Source organism: Solanum dulcamara, chromosome 4, assembly GCF_947179165.1.
Source record: "Solanum dulcamara chromosome 4, daSolDulc1.2, whole genome shotgun sequence".
NCBI classification, from domain to species: Eukaryota; Viridiplantae; Streptophyta; class Magnoliopsida; order Solanales; family Solanaceae; genus Solanum; species Solanum dulcamara.
Window position 1 is genome coordinate 3,338,060 of NC_077240.1, and position 19,551 is coordinate 3,357,610.

General features: G+C 31.4%; 1 protein-coding gene across 1 annotated transcript; it reads left to right on the forward strand.

The window, feature by feature from the left end:
* Positions 1 to 10,750: 10,750 nt before the first annotated feature.
* Positions 10,751 to 19,546, forward strand: LOC129885526 (CDPK-related kinase 5-like). Its single transcript, XM_055959825.1, has 11 exons — positions 10,751 to 11,579; positions 12,781 to 12,911; positions 13,179 to 13,220; positions 13,328 to 13,436; positions 15,132 to 15,210; positions 15,295 to 15,591; positions 15,668 to 15,780; positions 17,904 to 18,011; positions 18,124 to 18,186; positions 18,275 to 18,442; positions 18,584 to 19,546. The coding sequence occupies exons 1-11, from the start codon at positions 11,064 to 11,066 to the stop codon at positions 18,722 to 18,724; spliced, it is 1,767 nt and encodes a 588-aa protein (XP_055815800.1). The 5' UTR covers positions 10,751 to 11,063; the 3' UTR covers positions 18,725 to 19,546.
* The last annotated feature ends 5 nt before the right edge of the window (positions 19,547 to 19,551 follow it).

A 19,551-nucleotide genomic window follows, 5' to 3' on the forward strand; every position in this document is an offset into this window, starting at 1 on the left:
AATAGTTTCAAATATTATGCTATTTTTTAGGAATTGGTTGAGGTATAATAGATGAGAATGGCAGGAAATTCAATCGATTTCTTCATACCTTTTTTTTATCTGGGTCACTACACCTTGAATCAATTTTCTTACTTAATTGAAAAAAAAAAAATAGTCAAAGTTAATTAATTTTAATTTTTTTAAAAAAAGATTTCATGATATGAGTTACCTATTTATAATGTAGTAGCCATAGTACTTGTAAAAAATCATATAATACAAAATCTGAAAAAGTTCATTAAGCAGGCTCATAATACAAAAAAATCGAATTTAATAAACAGAATCGAAATACAAAAAATCGAACCGAATTGGTTCAGTTCGGTGTTTAGTACAACAAATACATAAATCAAAAATTGAAATTAAAAAATTGAAACCGAACCGAATTACCGAATGTTCAGCCCTAAAAAAATAGGGAAAGCTACACAAAATCAACCTTTTAAACAAACTATTTACCACCTCATACCTCACCCCAAAATAATTCCTTCCAGTACCCATTCGGTCAAACTAATTACCCTTATACCCCCTTTAATTATTTTTAAATTTGTGCGCTGACGTCACGCTGACGTTAGCACCCACCCTACATGATACCGATAGGGTATCATATACCGATGAAGTATCACAGAGTATTAAGCTCAATCCTATATGATACCGATATTCTATCAATATACCGACGGAGTATCATAAAGGATATATTTACTAATTAGTTTAATAAATAATTTTCTTTTAATTGTTTTATTTTTGTTTCTTAAAAAAAAGAGTTCAATCCTATATGATACTGATAAGGTATCAATATATTGTTATGGTATCATTGAGATTTTTAAAGTGTCTCATTGAGATTTTTCAATACCATGATAATATACAAATATACTATGATGGTATCATTCAACATTTGTATGAAACGATCCTTAATGATTATATGAAACGATCCTTAATGATATCATGCCAGTATATGATGATTTCATAGAGATGTAGCTTAAGAATTAGAGTAGACATCAATGATACCATGACAGTACATAGATATATTGTGGTGGTATCATTAAGGACTGAAGCAGCCTCAATGATACCATGTCAGCATATAGTACTATGATGGTATCTTGATCACGAATTTCATGCTTTGGGGAGTATGAATTGTAAAGTGGTATTTGTCTGTAATTATTTTATTTTTATAAATCGTGGACTTAGTTTTCTCAAAAAAAAAAAATTATCAAATTACACACCTTATATTTTATATTTTTAATTATTCCCTACCATTTGTAAAAATTTCAAAAATCCCTCTTCTGATACATAAAAATGATGCTGATACATCGCGATTTGATACATAAGTTCTTTTCATGATACATCGCTAATTGATACAGACCAAACAAAAAATATATCAGTAAAACATAAATTTTACTGCTATTTTTATTGTGTTCATGATATATTAGGTGTTATAAGCTGATTCATAAGTTTTATTGATATTACAATGTTTGGTTTGTATCAACTAGCGATGTATCATGAAAAAGGACTTATGTATTAAATCGCGATATATCAGCGTCATTCGTATGTATCAGAAATCTGGAAAAAAAAAGGAAATTCGGGTAATTATCAAAAAAATCGAGATAATTTGTAATTGGATTTTTTTACTATGAAATTTAAGTAAAATATCCAAAAAAAAATCCAACTATTCTTGTAAATTAGTCGATCTTTTGGGCTCAAAGCCTACAAGGCCCGTTAACGTTTTCAAATTGGATCAGGCAAGCAAGTGTTTCTCCGATCTTCGAGAACCTGATCGTGTTTCATAAGGTGATGAGTACGTATCACATTAATTGCCTTTTGTTGACAATTTAGTTGCATCATTCTTACGTTTGTTTAAAACAGTTTAATTTGGTAACATTCCAACACCATTCATATATACGAATGATTTCCTATTGTATGGATAATCCACTTGACTGAAATTATTTTAACAAGATTTTTTGTATATTAATTTGAATTAGATATCAGTACAAATTTTAATGAATTGAGTTAATGAATAATCAGAATAATAATCAGTTCAAATTTAAATGGATTGAATGAATTATGATTTCACAGATTAATTTTCTACGTCTAAATTCAAATAAATGTACAGATCAATAATGAAAAAATACCTTGAAAATATAAGATTTGATTTGGCAGAGGTAGGTAGTTGTATAAGGATCAATGTTTTTGTCTCATATTCCTAGGCTAGTAATAACTAATGACGAGTGATTTGTTGTTGAGCAATCACCATCTCCTTAACATCCTGTGATTGCAACTGAGAAGTTGTAAGACGACTCCTGCTTTGCCGTGTTGCATGACCAAAGAATAAGTTTACACATATTTTATATATTTGTCCAATATTAGTCTCGAATTATTTATTATTGTAAAAATTTAATATAAAATTAATTATTTTTTAATTTATATTTAGTAGGTATTATTCTCTAAGACTATAATAACAGTTAGATGGTCTCACTTATGGGTTAATATTATGATTGATGAAGAACGATATAGTTTTAAAAACCCTCTTAATTATTGGGTTTAAAGAGATTTGCTAAAGAAAATCAAGAGAAAGGGATATATACTGAATATTTCAAAGTCAATCATTCCCCTTTTGTATTATTTAATGCCTTGTAATTTTTGAGGTCAAGCAGCTATGACTAATAACCAAGGTCCTTTAATCTTTAACTGAACTTGGACTTACTAATCTGGTAGCTGGATTCATTAGTTACGTACCCTTACTTACGTAACATGACTCGACTCTACGTATTTAAATTCTTTATGAAAAGTTCAAATTTATTTCTTTAAATTTTAATTACGATTTAAAATTACACTTACGTTTAAAGTCCATTAAAAGTCATTCGTAAAAAAACGAGAGTTTTCCTAAAAAACAAGAATAGTCATTATTAGCTCAAAAGTTTATGAGAGATAAATTAGTTAGCTTAAGTTTCATATTTAAACTATATGTGTATTACACTCTTTTTTTTATTTAATTTTTTTTATCACATTACACTTCACATGGATAAAACATTCCACCTTAATAAAAATTATTAAAATTAGTTAAAATTAAAAATTAAAGTATTATTATCTCCCACCCTCAAAAAATTAAAAAATATTTTTCTTATCTCATTCCACTACTTTCTCTCACGATACTCTCCACCCCCCACCCACCCCCAATTTTTTACTAAAAGTTTTTATAAGAATTATTACTTCATCTCTCCTCCTCAAATAATAATTTAGATATTTTATTTTATTTTAAAAAAAGAAATTCTATCCCTCCCCATCTATCGCTCCGCTTTCAAATTTCTTTCTAATTTTGTGTTAGATATATACATATAATTTTAGAAAATATTTTTTTACTTACCGTAAATTTTTTTCTTAAAATAAAATTTTTATTTTTATTATATATGGTACGCAAGTAGAAAAAATATTTTTTAAAAAATATATGTATATATCTAACACAAAAGAGAAATATATATAAATGGGGTTAAATGGTGATGAGTACGTATCACATTAATTACCTTTTGTTGACAATTTAGTTGCTTCATTCTTACGTTTGTTTAAAACAGTTTGATTTGGGAATAGTTTTATTTTTTTTAAAAAAGAAAGGAGTGAGGGAGGGGTGAAGTATGATTTTTTTTAAATATATTTTATAAAAAATAAAATTTAAAAATGTTAAAAAATAAAAGGACGGGGATTGTGATGGGGGAGGTGGTGGAGTGCGTGAGGAAAATATTTTAAATTTTATTTTTAAAAAAGATAATTTCTTTTATAAAAAAATAATTTCTTTTTTTGGGGGGATAGAAATACTTTAGTCCTTAACTTTTAAGTTTTAACTAATATTAATAGTTTATATAATTTTTTTCAAGACGAAATATTTTATCCATTTGGCAAGAATTTTTAAAAAAATAGAGAGAGTGTATTGCACACACCACTGAGGCGTGTTTTCAAACTAATAAGTGATAATTTAGGTATGAAACTCACACTTCCAATAATTTATGTATGAAATTCAAAAAAAATGATAGTTTAAATATGATACTCCCTTTGTCTAATTTTAATTTTCCAGTTTTACTTTTCAAATTTGGAAACCGAAATAATATAATTTATCTTTTTATATATGTTTTACCCTTATTATTAAGTCATACAGTTAATTTCAATTCATTTTCCAACATATAATAATTAGAGGTGATATAGTAAACTTATTATTTATTTAATATACTCCGAGTGATATAATAAACTTATTGTTTTATTTAATATACTCCCTCTAATTCATTTTAAGTGAATTAGTGGGATTTTTTTTCCATAACCCAAAATAGATACCAACAGGTTTCACCAACTAATAATTAGAGAGAATTTCAATCAACTCTTTTTGGCTCTACACGTACGCGCACACATTGTGAATTTGTGATAACTTCTCTTTATTAATGCAATTGTAAAAAAAATCACTAAAGCTAATTAATTGTCATAAGGCGGTTTCATGTGATATGAAAATTAATTCTAAAATGATTTAAATGCTTCAATTTTGTGGATCAAAAGTTATTATTTCATAGCTTGATGGATAGAGTTATCAAATATCTGTTGTTGATAAAAGATAACATATATCACATAAATTTAATTGAACCTTAAAAATTTTGGATGTTTGAAATGAATTTTACTCTTTTAACAGGTATTGTTAGTTGATACCAACATGACAAGAGAGAGAATGCATCAACATGAAAAAATTGGCGTGTGACAAATTGATTAAGCCACTAAGGGCTGCTATAAAGGATTGGTCAACTATGATGTTTTCCATTTATAAAGTGAACAACTCTTTCCATGAATTATGAATTACAAGATATGATGGATGCGCAAGAAAAAAAAGAGCACCTACTGATTTTTTGTTTGGTTTGGTTCCTTTTTAATAATGGGTATTTTAGTGGGGAACCTACTCATTCTGAAATAGACACACCACTATCATAAATCCATACAACAAGTTCGTCGACTTCATATTTGTAGATTGTGATGTATGGTTTCCAATGTTTTTCTTTTTAAATTTCTGAAATATTTTGCTCATCAATACTTGGAAGATTTCAGGTACTATAGAGGGAGAAAGAAAAATATAGAGGGAAAAGAAAATTTACATGTATCTAACTTATTTCAAACGATCTCAAGAAAATATGATGTTTGATTACCACAAAACAAAATGAGGAAAATGACTTTCCTTACTTATGAATAGAAATTATTTCACATGCAAGAGTGCAACTATCTTTATGACTCCTTCCAATTTCCATTTCATATTATTTGATTTCTATTATATGACATGCTCTTTAGAAAAGCTTTAATTAGAGCTATATTTTAATAAATTAAATTTGACTATTACATAGTTATTTAATATTAAGAGTGGTATGGAGAAATAATATTTTTTTTCTTGATTTATTGAAATGAACATGAAATATTTATTTTTGATATATAGATCAAGTAAAATGAAATAGAGAGAGTACTTGTTCAACTAACATTTAGGCATTATTTAATTAATCTTTTTCAAAAGTTTTCATCGAAACACTCTCTAATTTGCTGACACTATATTACTGGGACTCTAGAATAATCTTCTTCAGTATTAATTTGACATTCATTTGGTAAGAGCAATAAATAAAATGATAATTTTATTGTATTATTTTTTGAATATAATAAATTTCATATTTTAAAAAATATACTGAGAAATAACTATAAATAAGAATGAAATTAAAATAAATAATAATTAAATTATTTTCTAATTTTTTAAACTAACAAATAAAAATAAAATATTAATACAGTAAACAAGTAAAAATGAAGAATGAAGTAATATAAACTATTTGTTCCGGAGAATATTTCACTTACCAATAAAATACTAGGAAACATTTTCCAAGATTTTTTTCACAAAAAACTGCTTTCCAGTAAAAACAAAAACAGAAAATCTTGAAAAATGAACCAAACACACTGAATTTCTGCATCGAATAGTTATATATATAAATGCTACAAATATATATATAGTGGAACAGACACCTATTGGTAAGGCTGCTAAGATATATGTTACAATTGTTTTCTCTAATGCTATAAATTAGTAAGCTATCTTTGTGGGGTATGGGCTGGATCTCTCATCATTACAGTAAATTAGTAATATATATATAGAGAGAGAGTCATGCCTGAGATATGGGATGAAATTCCTTGGTAAGGCGGTAAATTAGTCTCTCGTTCTCAAATTATCCACCATATTTCTATCGTATACAAGAATTCTTAATTATTTTATTTTTATTTATATCTTAAAATATAATAATTCATTATTAAATATTTGCTACATTGAAATATTTATAGTCTTTTAAAATAATTACTACTAATAGTAATAAATAAATAAATTATATTAAAATTTTAAAATAATAAATAAATAATTTAAGATAGCTATTTTTAAAAATTACACCATTTGAGACAAAAAGAATATAATTCTCCCCTTTTTTGGTTTAAATATATATAGTACTATTTTTGGAGATATATTCTGAACGAAGAATATTTCTTAGGTTACAGCTTTTACATGGTAAAAAAGGCACAAAGTGGGTTTTTCCTTGTAAGAGGGGACTCACTAAATACTGTGTCAGTGTGTAATTTATGGCATCCTGACTCATAATTATGGAAAGCATAATCCTACATTTCCATTTAGTCCCATCAAAACAAAAGACTAAAACACAAGTAATACAGACATTTCTGTCTCTTAACTCCAAAATTATGATCTTGCCAGAAGGAATATTTTACATAATTTAGCCATGACTTATCAAATGTAGAACTAATAAATGAAGAAGATATTGTAGCTATTCATGAATCATGATTGCTTATGATTTTAATTTTGTGTCTAATCAATTGAGAGAAATGATTATGTGACAACATTAAAAACTTAATTGATCTAATTAAAGTGGTACGCAATTAGTGATGCCATCTTTTTTTTTCTTATGACCACATAAGTTTACAATACCTTCAACATCCATATGAAATAGCTTAATATTTCTTATGGGGACCATCCTACGCTTGTACTGGTTTTTGAGATTATCTAACTCTTTTAAGAAAATATTATTTGTGACTATCAGGAAATTCCAATAATTGACTGTTAAAATTACTAATTAATTATGTTTTGAAATAGAACACAACTTTAATTTTTTTTAATTAGTAGTATTTTGTTTGTATGCAAACTTCGGCGGATTAGGTTCCTTTCTTACGTTGTGGTGTTCCTCAAAATATGGTGTTTTAATTAATTAACTAATAACAAATCAAAATAACAAGTATATATGGCAAGTGGCAAAGCCGTGATTATTAGTAAGTGGTTTTAAATAGGAACAAGTAAAGAAAATTCTAACATTTACTAAATACAAGTCGTTAGGAGTTAGTTACAAATCTGTTAGAGAGTTAATTGAAGTTGTTAGCTAGATATTTTATTGTATTGCCAGTTGTAACTTGTATAAATAGGTAGCTTGTATTCATTTTACAAACACAATATCACAATATATGTAGCTAAGACAGTTTCTCCTCTTTCTCTTGTTTAGCTGCATTGGTGAGATTGGATGTTCACCATTAATGGTGATCATGAAGCTTCAATCTAAGCTTGAGTAGCTGGATTTTACAATATATATTTAAAAAATTAAGTGCTTATTCGTATTTATATTAAACCAAACAACTTAATCTTAATCGTTAAAAATTAAATTGAAAATATGTAGTATAATTTAATTACGATTAAGTAACAAACATGTATATGAAAAACACATGTCTTGTCTTCATTAATTTAATGTAAATATCAAGTATGGTTAAATTATTTAAAAAGGGTAAATTTTCTTACCCTATGTTAATGCAACATGATAACAATACATGAATTAGACCAAACTCCTGTTTTGATTGATATATCAAATGACCGTTAAATATCAAAGATTTTACCTCCTCCACCTTTATTATTTGAGATTCATATGTTCCTCAATCCTTATTAGTATTCAATGATTACAATTTTTAGCATGTAACACGTAAAAATATTAACATAGGACACACATTTTTTTTTTACCTTATTCATGATATTTCATGAGTATGTTGTTGTTGGAAAAAATATAATAATATGTAACATGCAAATTTAACACACACTAAAAAATAATAATAATGAGAATATGGGATAAAAATAATAATCAATAGCATCTTCTTATTCGAGATCCGATTGATAAGAATTGTTACAACCTGTAGCAATCACAAATAAAAAGAAATATTTCGTTCCCCCCTAATTAAATACTAATATAATACTCCCTCCGTTTCATATACTTGATCATTTTTTATTTTGTATGGTGCTTAAGAAATCATAAATAAGAAAATAATTTCACCCTTAAAAAACTTTTTGGGAACTTTACAAATAAATACGAACACTTTCAAAAAAAAATAGTTGCAAGGATAATATAACAAAAATTAATTAGTATTTTTTTGATTTAGTAAGATGAACAACTAATATAAGACAATTATTTTTTGCTATAATGATCAACTAATATGAAACATACTGAGTAAGAGCTAATATGTGCATGTGTGGGCTGGTTGGCTCGTGGAAGCATATCATTAATTAACAAACAAAACTGATTTTATTTATTGTTAATTGCTGTTAATGTCAGGTTACGTAAAGTTGAATTTGGTGTCATGTACAAGTAGTCAAAAAGATGATAATTTGAGGAATCCCAAAATATTTGAGCTCCATAAATAATGTGATTTTCGTGAACTTCAAGTAATTATAATAACAGTAATTTTTGCGTGTTCTTCTCGCAATGTGAAGGTTCTCCCTCACTTAACTAATTTGATCATTATCTACTTAAGTTGCAAATTTCTTCGTCTTTAATTAGAGTTCTTAATTTTAAATATAAAAAAATAAAATTATAATATACAAATTCAAATTAGTTGGACTTTATTAAATATTGATTACCAAAGTGAGAATAAGCCATCTCTCAACATCACATGCACATATTTATATATACACTTTCCTAACTATTTAATTGTAGACCCTCTCTCCAAATCACATGCACATATAACTATTTCATTGTTACTGGTAAGATTTCAGTATTTATTTTGAGTTCGATGAATTCAATTTTCACTTGACAAGTATAACTTATTCTATTAAAGACTATTATATTTGAAGGCCTCGAATGCAAACAATGTTCTAATAATTTCATTGATACACAAATATAATAATTAGTCAGAGAATATATATGTTTCAGTTTTTTTTTTTAAAAAGAAATTGTCCTTAGATATTCGATATCCACATTGTATATGTACCTCTTCCCTTCATTGATCTATTTAGGTCTTGAGTATAGATACCAATTGATATGGATTTTTTTTTAAAATGTAGGAGTTTACCGTACACATTTAAGATATATATAAATAAATTCAGAAAAACGAACTATTATCACTGGTAGGGCAAAAATAGTGGGGGGGCTAAGGGCTGACTTCTCATTTTACAGCCAACAAGTTGAACAAATTCTACTTTTACCTCCCAAAAATATGGTCACTGTGTGAAGCCAATTGCCTAATTTTTGGGTAGTTTGGTTGGGAACAACTTATTCCAAGATTAATTATCCTGGGATTAGTTATCATAGGATAAATTATCTTATATAGGATAACTTATCCCATGATATAAATGGTGGGTAAGTTATCCAAACTTGACAACCAAACATGACATCAAAATTTTATCTCTGGACTATTTTTTTATTCCAAAACTATTTATTTATATCCCTCACATCAAACAACAAAGTTATCAAATATAGAAAAATGATACTTACAAATCAAGTAACATAACCACCTTCTTCAACATAGTACCAAAAACATATACTTCCCTCACGCCTTTTTTAAATTGGACAAGTAAAAATGAATGTCTATTTTTTTTTATTTTATAAAAAAGAGATTAAAAGTGAGAATCGAACATTTATCAATAAAATAAAAGTTCATGTAGCCAATCAATAGAACTATTGAGATAATTTCTCATATATATATATATAAAATAAATGGAGAAAATATGAAATTAGACATTTCTAACGAACTACCAGACAACAAAGTACGTAGCAATTTGGTTCAAAAATTGAAGATGAATTTTTTGTGGCCAAAAAAAAGCTCTATAAAAATAATTGAAACATTAAGCCCAAGAACTAATTATTATTTTTTTTACGAAAGTTGAAGCAAGATTTGCAATATTGGTGGTAAAGGCCTCATCATCCTTAACTAAGAATGTCTTTCCAGGTAAAGCTTTAGACTGATACTCAAATTCAAATTTTTTAATTAAAAATTAAAAAGTATTTATCAATTCACCACAATAATTTTTGATAGTAAGTAATACTAATAAAGTTTTGAATTCATGAATATGATGTTTAGCAGGCAATACTAATACTTTTAAAATAAGATTTTTCGATATAAATTCAAGTTGATCCAATCTTAACTATCAAACAGAGGGCGAAAATTTTAAAATAAAAAAGGCAGGATCTAAGGCTGATTTGGCATAAAGGATTAGAGATAAATAATTTCAAAATTATTTTCTCATATTTAATTAATTTAAAATTAATTATCTCAAAAATGTAATGTTATTTTATTCGACGTTAAAAATAAAATAATAATTTTTGAAATAACTTATTTGTGTGTGGGTAGAATTCCACATGACTTGAGCACAAGAGATTGGTTCGAATAGCTAGCTCATAGTTAATTGGGCAGTAAATTCTCACGTGGATGACGCGTGCCCTTTAGACATAAAGCAGCTTCCCCTTCCTTCAGTCTCCATCCATCCATTAAAACGGAGCTACCCAACCCCGTTGGAGCTGCCGATTCACAAGTATTCACACATCCATACATTTATACATACATTCATACATAGTGGGGTGCTCCCTTCTTCCGTAGAATCTCCGGTAGGAACCAGAAATTCTCAATCTTTTAATCACCCCCATTGTCCCAATCTCCGGTACACATGTTTCTTCTTGATTCTTGAATTTACAACTATGTTTTCCAACTTGTATGCCTAAGGTTCTGTTGTAATCAACATGGGTGCTTGTACCTCAAAACCTCCGAGACCGAATCCTTATTCCCCTCAAGAAATCCTCCCCCCACCGGAAATTCCAAACGTCGCTGAAACCCACAAGGAAAATGAAGCTAAAAAATCACCTTTTTTCCCATTTTACTCTCCCAGTCCTGCTCGTTTTTTTCTATCCAAGAAATCACCTGCCCGTCAGTCTTCTGCTTCTAAGAGTGCTAATTCTACTCCGGCGAGGTTGTTAAAACGCCCTTTTCCTCCTCCTTCTCCGGCAAAGCACATTAAAGCTTTGCTTTTGAGACGGCATGGTAGTGTCAAGCCTAATGCTGCAGCTATTCCTGAAGGAGAGGAAACTGAGGGTGCTAACTTGGATAAGAGTTTTGGGTTTTCTAAACAATTTACGAGTAAGTATGAAATTGGGGAGGAAGTGGGTAGAGGCCATTTTGGGTATACTTGTTCTGCTATTGTCAAGAAAGGTGAACTCAAGGCTCAGCAAGTTGCTGTTAAAGTCATTCCAAAAGTCAAGGTCTCTTCTTCTCCTATCTTGTCTATTCCTTATCTTTGTTATGCATTGAAGCATATATGCATATTGAATTACTTACAATGTCTGATCCTTGAAGTGCATGGTGGGAAAAATTGTCATTTTTAGGAGCCCATTTTCTTTGATTAAAGCTCTGTTGGGTTTTAGTTTTGTTCTCTCTCCATCTGCCTCTTTTATTTGTGGAATGAGATGAGGGGAAGCTGGGACGGCATGAACGCCATTAGATCATCCTTTCAGTCCGTTAATTCCCCAACCGCCAAGACGTATTTTAATTTTAACTTTATTCTCCCCCTATCTTGTGAATTTGGGCACTTACAAATTTGGTGATTCAAAACCAAAGTTCCAGATTCTCAAGCTACTTTTACTTTTTTTACTATTCAACCTCCACTTTTTATGGGGTATAAGGCTATAAGCTCTCCTTTTCTAGGAAATTGCTCTTAAGAGCTGTACTGGTCTTGTTTTGTAGTACTAGTAGCTTTTGTTAGGAATTCCAATTGGAATTTTTTGGGGTCCATGAAATATTTGAAAAAAAGTATAGTGGTTTTTACTATTTAATATTGAGTTGGTAGGTTTGAGCACTATAGAATTGCAATCTTTTGTCCATTTGCTTTTTGATGAAGACATGGATCATTTATCAAACTCAATCACAGGGTTTTGGATATAAGGAAATAATATATAAATTGATCATATATAATTTTTGAAGGGAAAAATACTATGTCTTGGACCAATTGGGTGACTCAATCACACTATTGCTCTTCATTCTGTTCATAATCAATAATTATCAGAAAGGGGGATATTTGTGTTAGAGAAGCTTCTGCTTTACCAGTAAACTAAAAAACTTAATATAAATTCATGATGATAACTATTTGGTTGCTTAAAAGATTCTGTAGCAGACTACTTAAGAAAAAAGAAAAAGAAAAGGCTTCAGTAGTAGATAGGTTTAGTGAAATTTTGCTACTTGTCCTAATAATATCATGTCATATTTTGTATCCTTCATATGGAGTTATATTATTGCTACCGCTGACTTGTGATGCATTATATTTGTATGAAGTAAACTGAATTCAATTTTGGGGTTTAAGTTTGTCAGAAGCCATCATAACAATCTCTCTTTGGTCAGATGCAACTCTTCACTTCATATCTTACCCTCTTAACAGCAGACTCATACTCCAATTTTGTTGTCTTTCAGATGACAACAGCTATTTCCATTGAGGATGTCAGAAGGGAAGTTAAAATTTTGCGCGCCTTAACAGGACATAATAATCTCATACAATTCTATGAAGCATTTGAAGATCGTGATAATGTCTACATAGTGATGGAGTAAGAATCAAAAACCACATTAGTGAGATCTAATCATTTCTTGTAAGGTTTTTCCTGTCTGTCTTAGTGATGCTTCTGGCCTGGGGATAATTCATGTAAGCACAACATGGAAGAAAGTTTGGGTATCAAGCCACAACTTAGTTACTCAAAGAAAGTGCATAACGCTAAACCTTATAGCTTCAGGCTTTAGAAGAATTTCTTTTGAATCCCTAGCATGTCCTTTTTAAAATATGAAAGCTAAGGGAATTCTTGAAAATTGCTGTTCAGGTTATGCCAAGGAGGAGAGCTCCTTGATAGAATACTTGCACGGTATGTTTTTGTTTGATTTAGGGAATTTTACTTCTAATTCATGGATTTCTTTAAGATATTTCTTTTTTGGGGATACTGTTTAATTTCCTTCTCATTTCTTTTGGTAGGGGTGGGAAGTACTCAGAAGAGGATGCGAAGGATGTCATGGTACAAATATTAAATGTTGTTGCATTCTGCCATCTCCAGGGTGTTGTGCACCGTGATCTTAAACCTGAGGTAAACATAGTCCTCAAACTGGCATTGCAAATTAGAGCATTAGTTACTTTTTATTTAATAAAGAAAACAGAGAGAAGCACTTCACTGTTGAATTTTACTGCAACGTGTGTGGTGTGCTTATGATGCCAAAGAGTGCCTTTAGCTTATTACTTTGATGGATGCTGAAGATCCTCTTAATACAAAATGGAACTGTTTTAATATCTTTCCTTGCTTGTAACGTAGCTGCTGTGCACATCCATCCTCAAAAAAACTTTATATGATAATTATCGTGGTGATTACTAACAAGGACATGACTGTAAAAAATTAAACCAAATAATCGAATATAAAATAATACCTTTTTCATAAATTTGTACTACTCCAGAGTGCATGGATTGGTCCTCATTCCTTGTTGCGGAGTGCTCCCAGACTTGAACTAGAGTGTCCATTTCCGACAGTACGCATAACACCTTGGTGCGACTTGGTTATTGAACTAAGCTTTTGTCCTGTCGGGGTTAACGGGAAACAAGGGCAAAGGCATCTGATTTTACTTTGACAACTAGTGTAGATGATAGGTTCTTCAGCAATTAGGCTCCCTGGGTAATGCAGGACTATGAATCCTCGGCCTAAGATTTTCAAAAAGTAATTCTTTTAGGGGAAAAAAGAATTTGGTGTGGACTAAGGAAAAGTGTTGATTACAATTAATATAAACAACTCGGCCTTGAAGATTCATTTAAATAAATATATATTCCTACTGATAAGGACTCCAATTGGACAATACTTTCAGAAACACTGCCTATTAACTTGTATTATAAGGCAACTGAATCTTGACCTCTCCCTGTGCTATCTTTAAATAAATCAAACATTTTATTGTGGATTCCTATGTAGAGAAAATTTAATGTATATATATATATGAGAGAGCATTATTGTATCTAAATTTACACTGGGAAATCCCATTCGCTAACTAAAGCAGTGGTAATAAGGGGCATTGTTTCCTAATTTTACTATATTCTTTCTACACGAATTATCTAATTGGTTTGTGCAGGAACCTTATGTCTGTTCTGAAATTCTCCTTGATTTTTCTTATTGTGGTTCTTTCTGAATCCTCTACAAAGTGCTTTTTGATTAGTGAAGGTTATTTATATATATGTTTGAAACTAAATATGTTAGCATATCAGTGCATTACATAAATAGAAAGAAAAGAAAAGAGAGATTAGGAAATGTGATATGTGTCGGCCCTTGGAAACTTGAGGACTCAAATTTCTTTGCTAATCAAGGTTTTCCCTTTATTACATGTTTCAATTAAGTGAAAGATTGTTCCCTTTGATGACTTTACATCTACAGATACTTTCTGCCATCACCCTTCTCATTTCATGACGCCAACTTCTACTGCTGAGAGAAACAGTTAGCTCTAAGGTGCTATTAGATTTTGTCAAATGTTCAATGCATTAGGCTTATCTTATATTGCCAAATAGTTCTAGTTAGATTCATTGTGGGTTGTTACTATGTATCATGGAAGTTTCATGGCTTGAGTGGTTCCTTGGAGAAAAATCTCTGTGCTGGTCATTTGTATGATTCTGTTTAGCTTTCCTCTCCCCCCCTATCTTTCATGTCATGCTTGCATAAATAGTTTCTGATTTTTTTTTATGTCTCATATCTCCTTCTTTTTTTTCTGATATGTTTGCAAAAGTATCTCATTTTTTCCATGTCCTCGTTCAGAATTTTTTGTTTTCATCTAAAGATGAATCCTCCCAGTTAAAAGCCATAGATTTTGGCTTATCGGATTTTGTGAGACCAGGTTAGTTTTTACGAGGCAGGTTTCTATGAATTCTAATATTTGTCTTCTCCATTAAACATTTAATATAAACTATGATGTATGCAGATGAAAAGCTTAATGACATTGTTGGAAGTGCATATTACGTAGCACCGGAAGTTCTGCACAGATCATATGGTATAGAGGCTGACGTGTGGAGTATAGGTGTAATAGCATATATTCTTCTGTGTGGTAGTCGTCCTTTTTGGGCTCGCACAGAGTCTGGAATCTTCAGGGCTGTTTTAAAGGCTGATCCAACTTTTGATGAAGCACCTTGGCCTACACTAACTTCGGAGGCTAAAGATTTTGTCAAGCGACTATTGAATAAAGATCCTAGAAAAAGAATGAGTGCTGCTCAAGCATTATGTGAGTGTTTTCTCCTCTGAATTTTCTTGCCATCCTTTTTCTTCATATTGCCTCTTCTCATGACTCCCTTGTGCAGGTCATCCTTGGATGCGTAATCACAGCGGTGCAAAACTACCGCTTGATATTCTTATATTTCGACTCATGAAAGCATATATGCGATCATCCTCTTTGCGTAAGGCTGCTTTAAGGGTGTGTATATTATTTAGCTGGAATTATTGATATAATCTGATATATCTATCTCTGCCCTTGATAGTCCTATATCTTTTGGTTTTAGGTTTGAAATAGTTTATAAGGTGCTTAAGTTACCTTTGCCTTTTATCGTTGGTGAAAAACTACCACTTGATATTCTTTTATTTCGTCTCATGAAAGCATATCTGCGATCATCCTTAAGTGTGCGTATATTATTTACCTGGAATTATCAATGTTACCTGATCTATCTGTCTCAGCCCCGATAACCGAACTACTTATGATCACCTATATCTTTTGGTTTTTAGGTCTGAAATAGTTTATAAGATTTTCAAGTTACCTTTGCCTTTTGTCTTTGGTGAAGGTTTCTGCATACATTTTTGATAAGTGATAAGATGTCGTACTAAAGATGGATAAAAGAACTAAGCTAGTGCTTGAAAATATAGTGATCCCCTATCATCTCTAACTAGGAATCAGTATCGTGTACAAAGACCAGTTTGCATAAAAAAGCTAGCAAAGGAAAAACTCTTCGGGCAAAGTATTTCTCGTGTTGCCTTCAAAATTCTGTTGTTCCTTTATGCCAGACAGTCCACCAAGTAACCTGGGGTATAGTATTCCAAAATTTGAGGGATTTCTTGTGGAGACAATCTCTGCTCCATCAAGTAAGGAATTCTTGAGTGGAGAGTGGCATAATCCAACATATGCCAAGAATAGCAAAAAATAAACTCCACAACTGAGAAGTGACTTTGCAGTGAAGAGAAGTGACTCCGCATCTACTAGAGTTGAAAGTCTCTTCTCTGAAGATTGTTTTGAGTGAGGCAGGCCACGAAGGGTTCTGTGATTACTGATTACTGAACCTTCTACCCTGATCCATGCAGTTATGGCTTATAGGATACTGGATAAATCTCACCAATTACTTCTAAAAAAAGAGAAATATGTCTCACCTATTATCAGGTATATGTGAGCAAAAACTTATATTACCATCATTGATCATTGGAATAGACAAGTTGCTTTGATTTTTGGCCAGTGTTTTTTCTTCTGCAAAAGCAGTTCCATTTTTTCAGTAGAAGTTATATTCAGCACCAGGGATATTTAACTTAAGATCTTTACTGTTTAGTTTGTTGGTAGTCCTTGAGATTCGGATGCAGCCGTTGCCCTAATTCACCTAGAAAGTGACGACAATAAAATCTTACTAGGATAGTCCACGGTGCTTGGTTCAAGTGATGAAGGTTGAGGGACTTGTGACTGAGGTCAGAGGTACGATCCCTGCGCCATGCGAACTAAGCCTTGTATTTAAGTGGAGAAGGGTAGATGGTCGACTCCTTTATCCCTGAGTTTCGAAGGTTATAGTTGGTCCTAAAGGCTGACCCCAGACGGATTTTTTGGTCATCAAAAAACTTAGTAGGATAAAAAAATACTAGTCTGGTGAACATCTCTGCCAAATCTCTTCTAGCCTGTGAAATTATCTTGATAGATTATTATTCTATGATGGAAAAAAGATCAGGCTATAGCAACCTCTTGTTGATTTTGTCTCTTCACTCTTCTGCTGTTAGTGTCGATAACTTCACTTGGAATCTTGGATAACTTTCAGGATGCATATTGCTCTTACATGGTTTGGTTTAGATGTTCCTACAACAAATGCAAATCTTATTGTGTTTCTTTCTCATATGGTTTCATAAAGCTTTACGTTGTACTCTATTACCCGAAATTTTAAAAGGTGCAAAAGGGAACTCCTTAAGCAGTTAAGCTAATCCCTTGGTATTCAGGATGAACTCATACTTTGCATTAGCTTTTGCTGATCACATCAGGGTCGCAAGATTCTTCATCTGTGGAATCTTAGTTAAAATTGATCTTGTCATTGACACTTTTGCTCTGTAGCTAATGAACTTTTGAAAGACTAACTATAAAATATTACTTGTGGCTCATCGGAGAAAATCCATGTTGATTAAATCAATGAAATTTGAATTTTTTTATTGCATCTGTTAATGCAATGCCGTACCTTTTTAAAGTTCTGCTGATTTATATAAATTTGATATGCTTATTCGTCATCTTTAGCAGCTCTGATGCTTATAGTCTTTGTAGCATTTGACTTGGTAAATTGCACCTAATTCTTTTCCCTTTGATAGGCGCTGTCGAAAACTTTGACAGCAGATGAACTGTTTTATCTAAAGGAGCAATTTGCATTGCTGGAGCCAGACAAAAATGGCAACATAAAGCTAGAAAATATAAGATCAGTTAGTATCTAGACTCTCTCATCTTAGCTGTTCTGTGCTGTTTGCTCAAGCCTGAAGGTCTTGTCTCCTTATCAAAAAGGTCTCATGTTCTTGCTATTTTTGTTCCTTATAGGCGTTAGTGAAATATGGAACAGATGCTATGAAGGAGTCTCGGATTCCAGATTTTCTTGCCTCGGTATTGACATAGCCACCATTTGTGTGTTTCTCTGCTTCTTCTGTGGTTCTAGCTTATGAATAGTGGTTTCCAATGTTGTCTTTGACAGCTTAATGCACTTCAATATAGAAAGATGGATTTTGAAGAATTCTGCGCAGCTGCCTTAAGTGTTCATCAGCTGGAGGCTCTTGAGCGCTGGGAGCAACATGCTAGGTGTGCGTATGAAATTTTTGATAAGGATGGCAATAGGGCTATTGTTATAGAAGAACTCGCATCTGTAAGTTTCCTTTTTTTTCTTACAAATGCCATATTATGCTCCCATGTTAGTGTTGTATCTCTGTCACTTGGACTTTTTGAGAATACAGGGTACTGTATGTTTCATTATATGCCTAATATTGCGATCAAATCTCGCTTTCAGGAACTTGGACTGGGTCCTTCAATACCAGTTCATGCTGTCCTTAATGACTGGATAAGGCATACAGATGGAAAGCTAAGTTTTCTTGGTTTTGTGAAATTGTTGCATGGTCCTTCGACCCGAGGACTTGCAAAGGTGCAGTAACATTTGAACCACTTTCAAGAGTGCCCGATATACCAGAGTCTAGACATTGTGGCTGAGATAGTCTTCAAGCATTTCAACATTACAGATATCAGCCACCTTGCACTGAAACGTCAAAATTCCTAGGCCTGCTCTGAATTCAATTTGCTGGAGTATGTTTGATTCACGGATTTCACTCTCAGCACATATTTGATTGCTTTACTTCCACACCATGTAGTGTAAAGATTTCTGATGTTGTGCGGGTAAACACATGGTTGATTGGACTTGCAGTTGTTTGTTACTAAGGGGAATGGTCCTGGTTGCAACTCCTGCCAACAGGGATTAACAAGATGTAGTTGCTAGTTTGCCACTTAAATTGGGATTGTGGTGTCGGTATAGATTATAGGACCTTAGTTGATTCAGTGCTGGAATTGATTGATTGATTTATATTTATTGTCCAAATTTGAGTCCAGGCTAAAGTTGCCTGGGAGTTCAATTGTATCTTCGTTCTTAGCAGATAAAGGTGCTTCTGTTTCAGGTGGCTAATCATCTCAAAGGTGCTTTCTATTTGGAAACCAAATGACTAAAATAATGCTGCCTCAAGTAATACATTCCACAATCAATGGGAATGAGTATTATTCTCCATATTGACATGATATTTCACCAGTTCTGCTCAACTGAGCATACCAAATAGCAATGATGTATTGGGAGTTTGGGACTGTTATGTTTGTACAAGTGTAATTGCTGGCTTGAACCTGCTAAAGTACATCTATGTACTCAAAATGTATCTACAAGTATATGTAATTTATTTTCTGTTTGCTTTAAGGATTTTACTTTTGTGTTTCACCTGG